This window comes from Odocoileus virginianus, chromosome 4 (genome assembly GCF_023699985.2).
Source record: "Odocoileus virginianus isolate 20LAN1187 ecotype Illinois chromosome 4, Ovbor_1.2, whole genome shotgun sequence".
Classification (NCBI taxonomy): domain Eukaryota; kingdom Metazoa; phylum Chordata; class Mammalia; order Artiodactyla; family Cervidae; genus Odocoileus; species Odocoileus virginianus.
In genome coordinates, this window is record NC_069677.1 from 12459220 (window position 1) to 12474212 (window position 14993).

General features: G+C 39.7%; 1 protein-coding gene across 2 annotated transcripts in view; it reads right to left on the bottom strand.

The window, feature by feature from the left end:
* SNX4 (sorting nexin 4) overlaps nt 1-14245 on the bottom strand; it is a 52406-nt gene extending 38161 nt beyond the window's left edge. The window contains exons 1-3 of one of the 2 annotated variants that reach the window (XM_020893632.2): nt 14074-14147; nt 12181-12246; nt 852-973 (exon numbers count right to left, since the gene is read on the bottom strand). In XM_020893632.2, the coding sequence (XP_020749291.1) occupies nt 852-973; nt 12181-12195 (137 nt within the window). In that variant the 5' untranslated portion in view covers nt 12196-12246; nt 14074-14147. Of the gene's footprint in view, nt 1-851; nt 974-12180; nt 12247-14073 lie in introns of both variants that reach the window. The other variant, XM_020893631.2, reaches the window with a different exon arrangement.
* Nucleotides 14246-14993: the final 748 nt, after the last annotated feature.

Below are 14993 nucleotides of genomic sequence, written 5' to 3' on the forward strand. Positions count from 1 at the left end.
AAAGTATTTCTTCTCAGCTCACACACAGAAAAGAGCTTGTCGGTGTAGTCTTTATATAAACTATTTATAATAAGCAAAATTCCCAGGTGGTGCAGTGGTAAAGAATCCACCTGCCAATGCAGGAAATGTGGGTTCGATCCCTAGGTCAGGAAGAGGCCCTGGAGAAGGAAATGGCAACCCACTCCAGTATTCTTGCCTGGGAATCCCATGGACAGAGAAACCTGGTGGGTCACAAAGAGTCAGACATGACTGCATACACACACACATCCTTTGCTTTTCTCTGGACAAAACAGTTTAACTCATTTAACTTTTTGTTTATGAAGTAAAAGACTTTTCTGGTGAGTTTTTGAAGTAAATAACCTTATTTATGGCTGTGCGGGCTTTCCTCTAGCTGCAGTGCGCAGTGGCTTCTCTTGCCGTGGAGCACAGGCTCTAGGGGGCGGGCCTCAGTAGTTGTGGCGCGTGGCCTCAGAAGTCATGGCTCCCGAGCTCTCGAGCACAGACTCAGTAGTTGTGGCACATGAGCTTAGTTACTCCGAGGCACGTGGGGTCTTCCCAAACAGGGATGAACCCGTATATCCCGCATGGGCAGGCCTGTGATGTGGATGGGATCTGGATGTTACTTGACACTAAAGCAAGCACCAAGTAACATCCAGTAACCTTAGTTCTCCCTCCAAAACAAATACATTCAAATTTAGCTAGATTACCAGGGTAAAAGAAAACCTGGTCACCTGTTAAAAAGTAAAGAAACAAAAAGACAATGACTTGTAAATGATTCCATTATACAACATAATTTGCATCAACAGCTACCAAAGCTTTTTCTAACTTCAGACATAATTCTCATCACTCACCTTGTTTCAATGAGGTAAGCAGTATATGTTTCCTGCATGTTCATGGCATTTCTTCCAGTTCGCTTTTCTGCTTCTGAAACACTAATTTCTATCTTCTTCAACGAAAAATTACTTTCTGTCATCTGAATAAAAATAGAACAACAAAAACTTTTTAAATGATACTGAAAAAAAAACCCAGCTAGTATAATCAAATCCATTATTAGTACATATCTCAGGTTACTTTTTTTTCTATCTCTTGCATTACTAGTGGCTGCTAAACGACATCAGCAAATGATATGCCTCTTTTTACCAGCATGTAGCACATTAAACTTTTCCAGAAGCTATTTTAGCACGTGCCATAGATTTAATTATTAAAATGTAGGCATGATTATAGGAGAAAAAAATTAAAATAAAAAGCATACCTACAGAAAAAGAGACACAGATGTACAGAACAGACTTTTAGACTCTGTGGGAGAAGGCGAGGGTGGGATGTTCAGAGAGAACAGCACTGAAATAAGTATACTATCAAGGGTGAAACAGACCACCAGTCCAGGTTGGATGCATGAGACAAGTGCTCGGGGCTGGTGCACTGGGAAGACCCAGAGGGATGGGATGGAGAGGGAGGCGGGAGGAGGGATTGGGTTGGGGAACACATGTAAATCCATGGCTGATTCATGTCAATGTATGGCAAAAACCACTACAATACTGTAAAGTAATTAGCCTCCAACGAATAAAAATAAATGGAAAAAAAAAGCATACCCATTACTTAAATGACCAAGAATAAATCTATATAGAAATGTGTAAGAAAAAATTTAAAAACACTGTTTACAAGATGAATGGTCCTCAATACTGATCTTTTTATTTTACCAGTCAAATCAAATATAAAATGCTATATAACAAAAGGTGAGATTTTCAGCTTTCAGCTTTAAAAATTAAAGCTGAATTTTAAGTTTTTTTAAAAAGAAGGAGCCATCACATATTTGATCATAAATTTGCCTAAACGTTTTGGCAGTGGTTAACAGGCTCCACTGTGAGATGGCAGGTTTTTCTTTTTTATAAATATTGTTTTTATTGATTTATTCATTTTTTATTGAAGTATAGTTGATTTACAATGTTTTAATTCCAGGTATACAGCAAAGATATTCTTTAATATATATTCTTTTTCATTTTATTTGTGATTATAGTTTATTACAAGATAATGAACAGAGTTCCCTGTGCTATACACAGGACCCTGTCTATCTGAGATAGTAGGTTTTAAGAACAGGAAATTTCTTTCTTTTCCTGCTAGATCATCCCCAGGTCTGTATCAAACATCACTGGTGGTTCACAGGCTCTTTGTGACACTGAAGAAAGAAAGTGAAAGTGAAGTCGTTCAGTCCTGTCCAACTCTTTGCAACCCCATGGACTATAGCCTACAACGCTCCTCCATCCATGGGATTTTCCAGGCAAGAGTACTGGAGTAGGTTGCCATTTCCTTCTCCAGAGGATCTTCCCAACCCAGGGATCAAACCTGGGTCTCCCGCATTGTAGGCAACGCTTTACTATCTGAGCCACCAGGGAAGTGCTGCCACAGAAGAAGGTCTTGAATACACCCAAACTAGCCTCACACACAGTGAGGCCATGCGGTAACTGCTGTTCTTTCCTTTTTGTTCCCTTGCTTTTTTTTTCTCCCTTTCTCCCTGAACTTTCAAAGTTCAGAGGTGGGTTTTAATTAAAAAGCATTGTATTACACTACAACCGGGGGTGGTTTGTGAAGAAGACATATAAGTAAAAAGATGGATATACCAACAAGTTAAAAGAAAAAGCGGTATGTAATAAAAATCCCTGATGATACTTTACACAGAAAATTAAATCTGTATGCTATGAAGACAGAATAAGCTATGTGACAATACACAAAATTAAATCAGTGATGAATAAAGATGACATGCTTAGAAAGTATCCCAAAAGCGCTGAAGAATAATAGAGGAGGTAAAGATGCTAAAAGAAAATAAAGGACAGAAAACTAAAAATGAACCCAAAACAATACTACTCTGTTGCCAAACAAGACAAATTTTATAAAATGTAAGTTTTATGTTCATGTACTAAAAGAGAAAACAAGATAGAGAAAAATCATTCAACTAAAAGAAAGCTCGAGAAATTACATAAGCATAAACCACTCAACATCAGGATTATGAAGTCCTCATGGGTTGAGATTATACATATAAAAAATTTTGGCCTACAGGCAAGCACTGATTTATCACCATTGAAAAATTCTCTGAATTCTAGAATCAAAAACTGATAAAACAAATTATTTCCTGCCAAAAAGATAGTGCACATGAATCATAAATTTATCCCATTATGCCGTCCAAATAATTACACAGAAGGGAAAAATAAAAGTATAAAATCAACTATCATAAAAACTAAAGACAAGCACATAAAAATATCAGCAGGGATTGGTAGATGATATAAAATTGCTAATACTGTCATACTAAAGTACAAACAGTGCCATGAATAGCATAACTAATGTTAAAAGGACACATTAAAAAGATTTAGAAATGGATAAACTCGATGACTGGAAGATGAGACTTGGAGTGTGTTTTAAAGAGAGAGATAATATTTTATGTATTTCCTTTAAACTGAAATACAGTTGATTTACAATGTTGTATTGGTGAAACACAATGCTTTAGATGTATTAAAAGTGGACTTCTCATCAGAGTAAAGAATATCATTAAAGAATGATGCTACACTCGTATCCTATACTTACATTCAAAGAATAACATCCCAAATGTAGATGCTCGATAGGTGAATCACTACTTCCCACCTGACTTAAGACCAAATATATACAAAAGATGGACATATTTAAAAGGCTGATGAAAAATAAAATAAAATAAAATAAAATAAAATAAAAGGCTGATGAAATTTTTTATTTCCAAGTCAATGAACAAAAGTCAATCTGTGTGCATGTGTGCCAAGTCACTTCAGTCATGTCCAATTCTGCGAACCTATGGACTATAGCCCACCAGGCTCCTCCGTCCATGGAATATTCCAGGCAAGAATATTAGAGTGGGGTGTCATTCCTTTCCCCAATGAACTTTCCAACCCAGGGATCAAACCTAGGTCTCCTGCACTGCAGGCAGATTCTTAACCATCTAAGCCACCAGGCAAGCCCCCAAATCAATCTACTATAAGTTTTAAAATATTGCAAGGACTTCCCCGGTGGCTCAGTGGATAAGAATCCATACCCGCGATGAAAATCCAGTGCAGCCATAAATGAAGAAATAATGCTGTAAACAGTGAAACAGTAAAAGCAAGCATAAGACAGGTAACAGTGATAAAAGGAATGATAAGAAACTATTAATTCAATAACTGAATGATTACTGAGTATATACAATGTCAGTCATTAGGAATGGGAGATAACTGAGACAAAGTGCGTGAGTTCAGTGGTTCAAAGTGCAGAGTTCAGTAGTTGAGTTTGCCTGAGGAATTCTCACCATTCAAAAAAGAGAAAATGATGAAAGATGATTTTTTTAAAAAGGAAAACTAAGAACCAATGCTTAAATAATACTTCTTAAAGAAAAAATCGGAAGAAACAGAACAGAAATAATAATCACCAGTATAAAAAAAAAAGAAACCAACAAAAAATCTTTCTGGATTGAAAATATTTCTACAGCTCCAAATTGAAAGGCATGTGGTCTATGTATAATGAATTAGAAGATTAAACATCTTCAGCATAAAGGAAAAAAATCCTAAAAAGATTAAGGCAGGAAAATAAAAAGCACAACCACTGCCAAAGAATAAAGACCAGATTTGCCCTAGATTTCACAATAATATAAAGTCCAAATGACAAAGGAGCACCATGCATATAGAATGCTTGAAATATTATAAAAATACTAACACACTGTTCCTTTAAAGATAACTTTATCCAGAAGGGATTTTTGCGGTGTTTTTTTTTTTTTTAGAAACTGATGCTCTGTTCCTACAATTTATATGGAAATATAAAGAACCTAGAATAGCCAAAATAGTTTTGAAAAATAACAAGTTGCAGGATCTATACTATCTCGTTTCAAAATTTATTAAAAAGCTAAACTAATCACGACAGTGGGGGCACTGGCAGGGTAGACATAGACATCAATGGATCAATGGAACAGAATTGAGAATTCAGAAGTAAACCCTTACATTTAAGGTCCAATGATTTTAATAAACACACCAAGAGAATTCAACAGGGAGAGTCTTTTCAACATATAATGCAGGGGCAACCGAGTAGCCACAGACCAAGGAAAAAACTCCAAAACTAGACCTTTACTCACATTGTACACAGAAATTAACTCAAAGTGGCTTACATACGCAGATGTAAAAGCAAAACCTGGGGAATTCCCTGGCAGTCCAGTGATTAGGATTCATATGCTTTCACAACCAAGGAGCCAGGTTCCATCCCTGGTCAGAGAACTAAGATCCCATAAGCCACCTGGGGTAAGCTCAAAAAAAGACAAAGAAAACATGATCCTGGGATAAGCAAAGCATTCTTAGATAAGCACAAAGGAAGAAAAAAAACCCACCTGATCTCCTAGTCTTCATCAAAATTAAAAACTACTGCTAAACTTTCAAAGATATCATTAAGAAAAAGTAAAAAGTCACAGCCCAAGGGAAATATCTGCAAATCTAATTATTTGATTTAAAAAAATATCCAGAATAACTGAACAACATGTGCTTATGTGCTCAGTCATGTCCGACTCTGCGACCCCACGGACTGTAGCCCACCAGGCTCCTCTGTCCATAGAATCTTCCAGGCAAGATGACTGCAGCAGGTTGCCATTTCCTACTCCAGAGGATCTTCCCAACCCAGGGATCAAACCTGTGTCTCCTGCACTGGCAGGCAGATTCTCTACCACCAAGCTACGTGGGAAGCACCCTCAATAAAAAGAAAAACCACCCAATTTTAATAAGCAAAAGATCTGAATAGAATTTCACCAAAAAAGATATGCAAATGGAAATAAGCACATGAAAAGATGTTCAACACCATCAGTCATTTAAAAAATGCAAATCAAAACCACTTCACATCCCCTAGAATGATTATAATCAGAAAGACAGACACTGCCAAGTGCTGGCAGGGATGTGGAGAAAAGTGAGCCTCATAATTGCTGGTGGTAAAGTTAAACAGTACAGCCACTCTGGAAAACAGTGGCAGTTTTTTATAACAAAAAGTTAAAACTTACCATATAACTCAACAATTATACTGCTACAAATTTAACTCAAGAGAAATGTAAACATACATCCACACAAAGACTTAAACCTGAATATTCATCACAGCAATAATATTCATAATATAAAAGCCTGAATATAACCCAACTTGCATCAAATGGTGAATAAACAAAAAGTGATACATCCATACAACTGAATGTTATTCAGTAGTAAAAAAAAAAAAATCAGAAAAGTTCCAAAACTGGGTTGTAGTGATGGTGGTGCAATTCTGCAAATCTAACTCTGAGACCCCCATGGACTGTGGCCGGCGAGGCTCTTTTGTCCATGCAATTCTCCAGGCAAGAATACTAGAGTGGGTTGCCACTTCCGTCTCCAAGTGATCTTCCTGACCCATGGATCAAACCCAGGTCTTCTGCATTGCAGGAAGATTCTTTACCAACTGAGGCACCAGTGAAGCCCTTACTACAAATTACTGAATTTATATGCTTAGAGTGAATTTTATGGTGTATAAATCATACCTGAATAAAGTTTAAAAAATAAAACCCATGAGTCCATAATGAAAAAGACAAATAGAAATTTTGATGAGGAACAAGGTATTTTTATAGTTTCAAAGTATGTCTTCACAAAATGAGATCAGATTTGTAGTTAACAGAGACAGTTCAGTTCAGTCACTCAATTGTGTCCGACTCTTTGTGACCCCATGAACCACAGCACGCCAGGCCTCCCTGACCATCACCAACTCCCGGAGTCCACCCAAGTTCATGTCCATTGAGTTGGTGATGCCATCCAACCATCTCATCCTCTGTCATCCCCTTCTTCTCCAGCCCTCAATCTTTACCAACATCAGGGTCTTTTCCAATGAGTCAGCTCTTTGCATCAGGTGGCCAAAGTACTGGAGTTTCAGCTTCAACATCAGTCCTACCAATGAACACCCAGGACTGATCTGTTAGGATGGACTGGCTGGATCTCCTTGCAGTCCAAGGGACTCTCAAGAGTCTTCTCCAACACCACAGTTCAAAAGATTCAATTCTTCGGCGCTCAGCTTTCTTTATAGGCCAATCCACACATGACTACTGGAAAAACCATAGCCTTGAAAGTAATGTCTCCGCTTTTTAATATGCTGTCTAGGTTGGTCATACGGAGGAGGCAATGGCGACCCACTCCTGTACTCTTGCCTGGAAAATCCCATGGACAGAGGAGCCTGGTAGGCTGCAGTCCATGGCGTCTCAAAGAGTCAGACACGACTGAGCGACTTCAGTTTCATTTTCACTTTCATGCACTGGAGAAGGAAATGGCAACCCACTCCAGTGTTCTTGCCCCGAGAATCCTAGGGATGGGGTGGGGTGGCCTGTTGGGCTGCCATCTATGGGGTCGCACAGAGTCGGATACGACTGAAGTGACAGCAGCAGCAGCAGGTTGGTCATAACTTTCCCTCCAAGGAGCAAGTGTCTTTTAAATTTCATGGCTGCAATCACCATCTGCAGTGATTTTGGAGCCCAGAAAAATAAAGTCAGCCACTGTTTCCACTGTTTCCCCATCTATCTGCCATGAAGTGATGGGATCGGATTCCATGATCTTAGTTTTCTGAATGTTGAGCTTTAAGCCAACTTTTTCACTCTCCTTTTTCACTTTCATCAAGAGGACTTTAGTTCTTCTTTGCTTTCTGCCATAAGGGTGGTGTCATCTGCATATCTGATGTTATTGATATTTCTCCCGGCAATCTTGATTCCAGCCTGTGCTTCTTCCAGCCCAGCGTTTCTCATGATGTGCTCTGCATGTAAGTTAAATAAGCAGGGTGACAATATACAGCCTTAACGTACTCCTTTTCCTATTTGGAACTAGTCTGTTGTTCCATGTCCAATTCTAACTGTTGCTTCCCGATCGGCATACAGGTTTCTCAAGAGGCAGGTCAGGTGGTCTGGTATTCCCATCTCTTTCAGAATTTTCCACAGTTTATTGTGATCCACACAGTCAAAGGCTTTGGCATAGTCAATAAAGCAGAAAGCAGAGGCAGGGGATGGGGATGGGGAAAAAAGAAACTGGATGAAAGAATCAAAAGGTACAAAGTTATAAAGAGTACTAGGGAATTAATGTACAACATGATAAATTAACACTGATGTATGTTATTTATAAGAATGGTTAAGAGAGTAAACCTTAAACATTCTCATCACAAGAAAAAAATGTATTTTTTCTATTTCTTAATTTTGTATCTATATGAGATGATGGACATTCATTTCATGATGAATGTAAGTCCAATCTTTATACTGTACGCCTTAAACATATATAGCTCTGTATGCCAATTAGACCTCAATAAAACAGGAAGGGGAAAAAAAAAGTACGTCCCCACAAAGTTAATCACAGAAACTTTATACTGGAGAAGACTGGCAGAGAAAGTGATCAAACCTGAATCATGTGCAAGCTGGTAAGAAGCAATTAGAAGAACACAGCATCACATTAGTGGCAATTTCTGCTAAAGAAGCATAACCTGAATTTAACCATGAGAAAACATCAGGCAAACCCAAACTGAAGGGCATTCTACAAAAATAACTGTTTGCTAATATACAAAAGGGTCAAAGTCATGAAAGCAAAGACCAAGAAACACTTTCAGATTGGAGGAGACTAAAGAGACAATGCAACTAAATGTAACACTTGAGTCTGGACTGAATTATTTTGCTGTGAAGAACAGTACTGGTACAACTGGCAAAACTTACATGAAGTCTGAGGATTAGGTAATAATAATTTATCAATGCTTCTGATAGCAGCTCTGTGATTATATATAATGTCCCTTTTTGCCCTTGAAATATATACTAAATATTCTGGGGATGAGATAAATTGCAGTTTATTCTCAAATATTTCAAGGGAAACAATTCTTTGTACTGTACTTGCTAATAAATTTGAGATTATTTCTATAAATTACTTTTAAAAAATTTAATGGCCATTACATTTACATAAATAATATCTGTCTCAATTATGGCTTGGGGAAGAAAAAAAAAGACATGCCTTCAAAATCATTACAGAGGATAAAACCAAAGTAACTATGGTCCACAAAGAAAAATCCAAAAACAGAAACCAAAATAAGAAAGCATAAACTATAACAGAAAAAAATCAGCTAAAAATAGAGTCAGTTAAGATAATAAATGTAGGGGCTTCCCTGGTGGTCCAGTGTTTAAGAATTTGCCGTTCAATGCAGGGGGCATAGATTCAATCCCTGGTCAGGAGGCTAAGATCCTACAAGCTTTGTGGCCAAAAAACATAAAACAAGTAATACTGTAACAAATTCAGTAAGGACTTCAAAAATACTCCACATCAAAAAAAATTTTTTTTAATAAAAAGTAGATAATAAATGCAAATATCTTATTCCTCATGGTAAATATGGGGCGTCCCTGGTGGTTCAGCGGTAGAGAATCCACCTGCAATGCAGGAGACACAGGTTCAATTCCTGAATTGGATGATCCCTTGTAGAAGGAAATGGCAACCCACTCCAGCATTCTTGTCTGGGCAATTCCATGGTCACAGAAGCCTGGTGGGCTAAAGTCCCTGGGGTCAGAGTCAGCCATGACTGAGTTGAAACAACGCTTATGTATACAAGTACATGTGTACTGACTATGATGTAAAACGTATTCTGCACCATAAGTTGCCTTCAAAAAATAACTGAGAGCTGCTGGAGTAGAAAGTGAAGAAAGCAATTATTGAGAATTATTTAATAATCTGCTGTGCTGTGTGTGCTGAGTCACTCAGTCGTGTCTGACTCTTTGTGACCTCCTTGACTGTAGCCCACCAGGCTCCTCTATCCATGGGATTCTCCAGGCAAGAATACTGGAGGGGGTTGCCATGCCCTCCTCCAGGGAATCTTCCCAACTCAGGAATTGAACCAGGGTCTACAGCACTGCAGGCAGATTCTTTACCAGCTGAGCAACAGGGAAGCTCTAAACTGACAAATTCTATAACTCTGCCTATACCTTTCCTTTTCCACATTATCTTTACCACAAATGTCTCAAACCTTCCTCCACTCACTTCTGGACTCCTCACTCAGCTTTCTGCTACCAACCTGTGAAGGAACTAATAGTGTACAGGCATTTTTCAAGCAACAGTTGCTCAAGCACTCTTAGCCCCAGGAGCACTCAGAGGCCTCAAGAACCCTCCCTACAAAAGAAAGACACTCTGAATCCCTCAGGCAGCGGTTCTCTGAGCAAATGCTGCTAACTGCCAACTCAATGGAATCTTCCAGCCTAAAAAAGGCAGCGTTTTTACCTCCATTCCCTTGCTACTTCCTCGCCAGGACTAATTACTACTCTCTTGAAGATTGCAGTCCTCCCTCATGTTTCAAATTCTAAACTACTTTAAATAAAACTGACAATACTTTAAAAAAAAAATACACTCTTCCTTATAAGGAAAAAGTACAAAAAGAAAGGAAACTTCTAACCAGACACTGGAAAGGAAGAGGATGAAGACTCACAGAAACAAAAACAAGAGAGTAAGAGTTTACAAAATAATTTAAAGAATGTTAAAATTAGTGATGTTTAAAACTGGAAAAGATTTGCAACCTTGGCAGAGCTTGTTTCCACTATCCCTCAGGGTAGGGCAACTGGCACAATTTACTCTCCAACCAAAATGTAGAGTCAAAAATAAGGCTGATGAGGCTTTTTGTCATTTCTGCACACTATCTGTATAGATATTTTTATGGTGAAAAAGTTATTGATAAATCAATAGATTATTCAGAGCTCTTCTTAAAATAACAACTTAAATCTTAATAAAACAAAAAATATTTCAGTATAGTATTTTACAATTTACAAGACTATTTTTAATCTTTTTTTTTTTGGTTGGGCGGGGGGAGGCAGGCAGGGAGTGAAGCTCCATGGTTTCACGAACAGAGCACTGATGTCAAAGCCAGGAGGACCTGGGCCCAAATCCCAGCCATGTCACCAGTGTGTGACTTTGGCCAAATCACTTCTCTCAGAGCCTCTGCTTCCTTATCTCTGTATGTCTTTTATATCTTTTGGGAGTAATTTTGAAAATTAAATGAAAAGTAGAGCCTAACAGTGTCTAGCACAAACAAATGTAACTTACCTGTCTGCCCAGACCACATTCCTATCTACCAGTAACAGTGGCAAAGTGGCTATGGTTATTGCAATACTTCTCAACTGGGGATGGATTAAAGAGGAAGAGGGGATAGAAAGAGGAAAAGGAGTAGATCTTCTGAGACTGCAGACCTTTAGAAGGAGGGGACAACATATAGAGTTTATGTGACTGCGTTATGTGTGTGTTTATAAGCTCCAGGTGATTCTGAAATAATTGTCCAAATGGCTTGCATTTCTAAAAATTACTAAATTATCTCTATAAATTACTAAATCATTGTTTGAGGAAACCCTTAAGTTTGGGCAATCTCGAATGGTCTCTTACGACACATATAAAAGTCAGGTAATGTTACATAACTACAACTTTTACTGTATGATGGCATCTTTGGGATTTCAAATATCTTAAACCAAACACAGGTTTTTTATTTCAAATGAGATATTTATAATCACTTAACACAAATGGATTTTATACTACAGTTGCAACTTTGTATTAGATAATCATCCAAAGGCTTTCACAAAAAAAATTACCAAAATGTTCAGTCATAATCAAAATTAAACTCACGATGCAGCTAACAAAAGATAGGATTCTTACCCTTTGAAACAATCTAAAATTGCTTTAACACATATCCATATGGTTGACAAATAACTTAAAGTCTGAAAATATTAAGTGCTGATAAGGATAGACAGCAGCAGGCACTACTGATGCGAATACAAACTGGTTATGTTCACTCTAGAAAACAACTTGGCACTACTTACTATGCTACAGTGCTACCCAGGTGGCACACTGCTAAAGAATCTGCCTGCCAGGGCAAGAGACAAGGGTTCAACCCCTGGGTAGGGAAATCCCTTGGAGTAGGAAACAGCAACCCACTCCAGTATTCTTGCTAGAAAATTCTAGTGGGCTATAGTCTATGGGGTTGCAAAGTCAAACATGACTGAGTAGCTGACCGCGCGCGCGCGCGCGCGCGCACACACACACACACACACACACACACACACACACTATTCTATGTCTTATGCTACCACCCTATAATCCAGCAATTCCACTGTTAAGTTTATATATAAGTTTATATATACTTGCACTATGTATTTCTTACATGTAAGAAGTTCATAGTGGTAGTAATCTTTCAGAAACAGCAAGAATCTTGAAACAACCCTAATGTCTGTAAAACGAGGAAAAGAGAAATCAACTTTAGAATACCTACAAAATGGTATACTATAGAGTCATGACTATAAAAACAAACTAAGTTACATTTTGGATGAACCCCCAAAACAGTATAGAGCAAAAAAAGGAAGTCATAGTAAAACTAGTTCAATTATGTAAATTTCAAAATGAAGTAAAACTAAACAACATGTTGTTTAGGGACATTTACATATATATATATATAAAGCTAGAGAACTGTTAATACAAAATTCAGAATAAAGATTACTTCTGTGGTCAAGGGAGCGGATGTAACAAAGGAGAATATACAGAGGTTTCAAAGAAACTGATTTTTATTTTGTGAGACTCTTTTCTGCATTAATTATATACTTCATTTCCCTATTCTAACTACCTAACAAAAATTTTTTGTTTTTTTTTAAGAAACAAAAACTAAGTCACAAGTGGAATCTGCATTAAAAAAGCAATTCACAGAAGATTCAAGTTTATGGACTACAGAATACACACACTGCTCTCACATTTCATATAAGATACCTCTCCACAAATAATTTTATAATTTAGGAAGAAAATAAATGAAAAACTTAAAATTCACCCACAGAAGTCTTCATGCGATTCTATATACCTCGACATTTCCCCCAAGTAGGCAAAACCGTAAACTCCTAGCTAGTTAAATCTTTCTTAAATAGCTAGTGCTTAAGTGTTGAACTTCAACTAGTGTTGAAATTCTTAACTAGTTGTCTTTCTAGTTACAGTCAGCAAACAACTTTTAACTTTTCTTTATCCATTTATCACAAGGATGGGCAATTTTGTATTTAGAACTTGTTTCAGAAAAAAAAAAGAATCAAAATGGATGAGCACTGCACAGGCTCATTAGGGTGGTCTGATGATAAGTACTCGACTGAGTTTCCGAATCACTTTATTTAACGTGGTCTACTCATCTTGCATTATGCGTGAAAACACTTTGGAATGAAAGCAATTACAAATATAAAATGATGCATTTTCTCCTTCCGTCAAGCAAATGAAAATCACTATCAAAGGGGCTTCACAAAGCCAATAGGATATCCATGACACATCTCCATTGGGAGATACAGCACTGACCCCAAACGAGGAAATTACAAGTCAAGAAAGAATCTGGATGGGGGGAGGTTCAACAGGGAGGGGACCTATGTATACTTATGGCTGATTCACGTTCTCGTGTGGCAGAAACCAATGCAATACAGTAAAGCAATTTTATTATCCTCCAACTAAAAATACATTTAAAAACACACAAACAAACCAAAATCTTTTTCATTTGTACCTTTCCTTGACTCTAACACTTTATTCCATCTTCCGATGGTGGCATCAAGCCAAACACCCTCGTGCCCCAGACTGCTCCTCAAGTCCCCCATTCTCTTCCTTCCCAAACAGCGCTGCCACTGCCCCGGGTTAAGCCTACTCCTCCACACAACTCATAGATGCCAGAAACATCAGCGTTCCTCTTCGAGTCCAACCGCCCCGGGTTCCCGACCCTGAAACCGCACCTGCCTCAGCCTGGCGCTTTCCCGGCCCCGCGCCCGCGCCCGTGCCCGCCGAGCCGCGCCCACAGAACCCCTCCGCTCCCTCGGCCGCGCCCTCTCCACCCTTCCTGCGGTCCCGCAGCCCTGGCGTTCGCCCCCTACTCAGAATACCCTTTTCCCATCGAGCCTCCCCCCACTGACTGCACCCCGCTTCCCCGTCACCGCGGGGCCTCTCGGCCGAGCGAGCCCACCGGCGCGGTCAGCGTAAACCAGTCCATTCTGCCCTCTAGGCCGCGACCCAGGCCGCGGGGGTCTCTGCCGCCCCTTCTCCTCACCGTGCCGTCCCCGGGGCCCTCGTCCCGGGCCCCCTTCACTTCCTCACCGACCACGGACTCCAGCCCCGTGTCGGGGTGGCTCAGCGGCTCCAGCGGCGCGGGCTGCAAAAGCCGCTCAGGGTCGGGAGCTGCCTGCTCCATGGCTGCGCCTCAGCACAGCGGACACAGTGCGCCGGCGCCGCCTCGCCTGGGCCCGCCCACCCACGGCCGCAGGCCAGGCCCCGCCCCCTAGGCCTGCGGCCGCCCCGCCCCACCGTGCCTAGCTCGCGGCTGCGCAAGCTGAGCGCGCTCCTGGGCTAGGCCCGCAGTTGGGAATGGTACCTGAGAAGGGCGGGCCTGCGGGGAAAGTGGTCAGCTCCCGAGCCTGGAGACCCAGGAATCCGGGAAAACCGGTGGAGGAAGAGAAAGACAGAAAGGCAAGGGGAAGGTGAAGATAGGGTGGATGCTGGAACCACTCAGGTTGGTGATCACCTAAAGAAAATTTGAAATCGGTAGAAATCCGAGGCTGTGATCTGATGTCTCCCTCTTGGCCTTTATCTTGCCTGCCATCAGTGGTTCCTTTTTGGCCCTGGCCCCACCCCCACCCCCCAAACACGCTCCCGGAAAGATCAGAGCCGCGTAACTCACTAATTTTCAGCAGGTTGAGTGACACAATCGGGAAAAAGTTAACACTTTTCTTTTTTTTTTTTTTCTTTTTTTTATTTTTTATTTTTATTTTTTTTTTTTAACACTTTTCAAGTGTTTGAGAAAAGCGAAGCGCTTAACTGAAGCTGTGTTTGAGTTATATCTTCAAGTTTCTTGAAGCCCTGGTGATATCATAATTTTCTATAAACACTTCAGTTGAATTTTCGGAACCTCTTTCCTAGGCAAGCATTCACTATGATAACCTGACGGGAAACGCTCCCTGGGTGTACCAGACT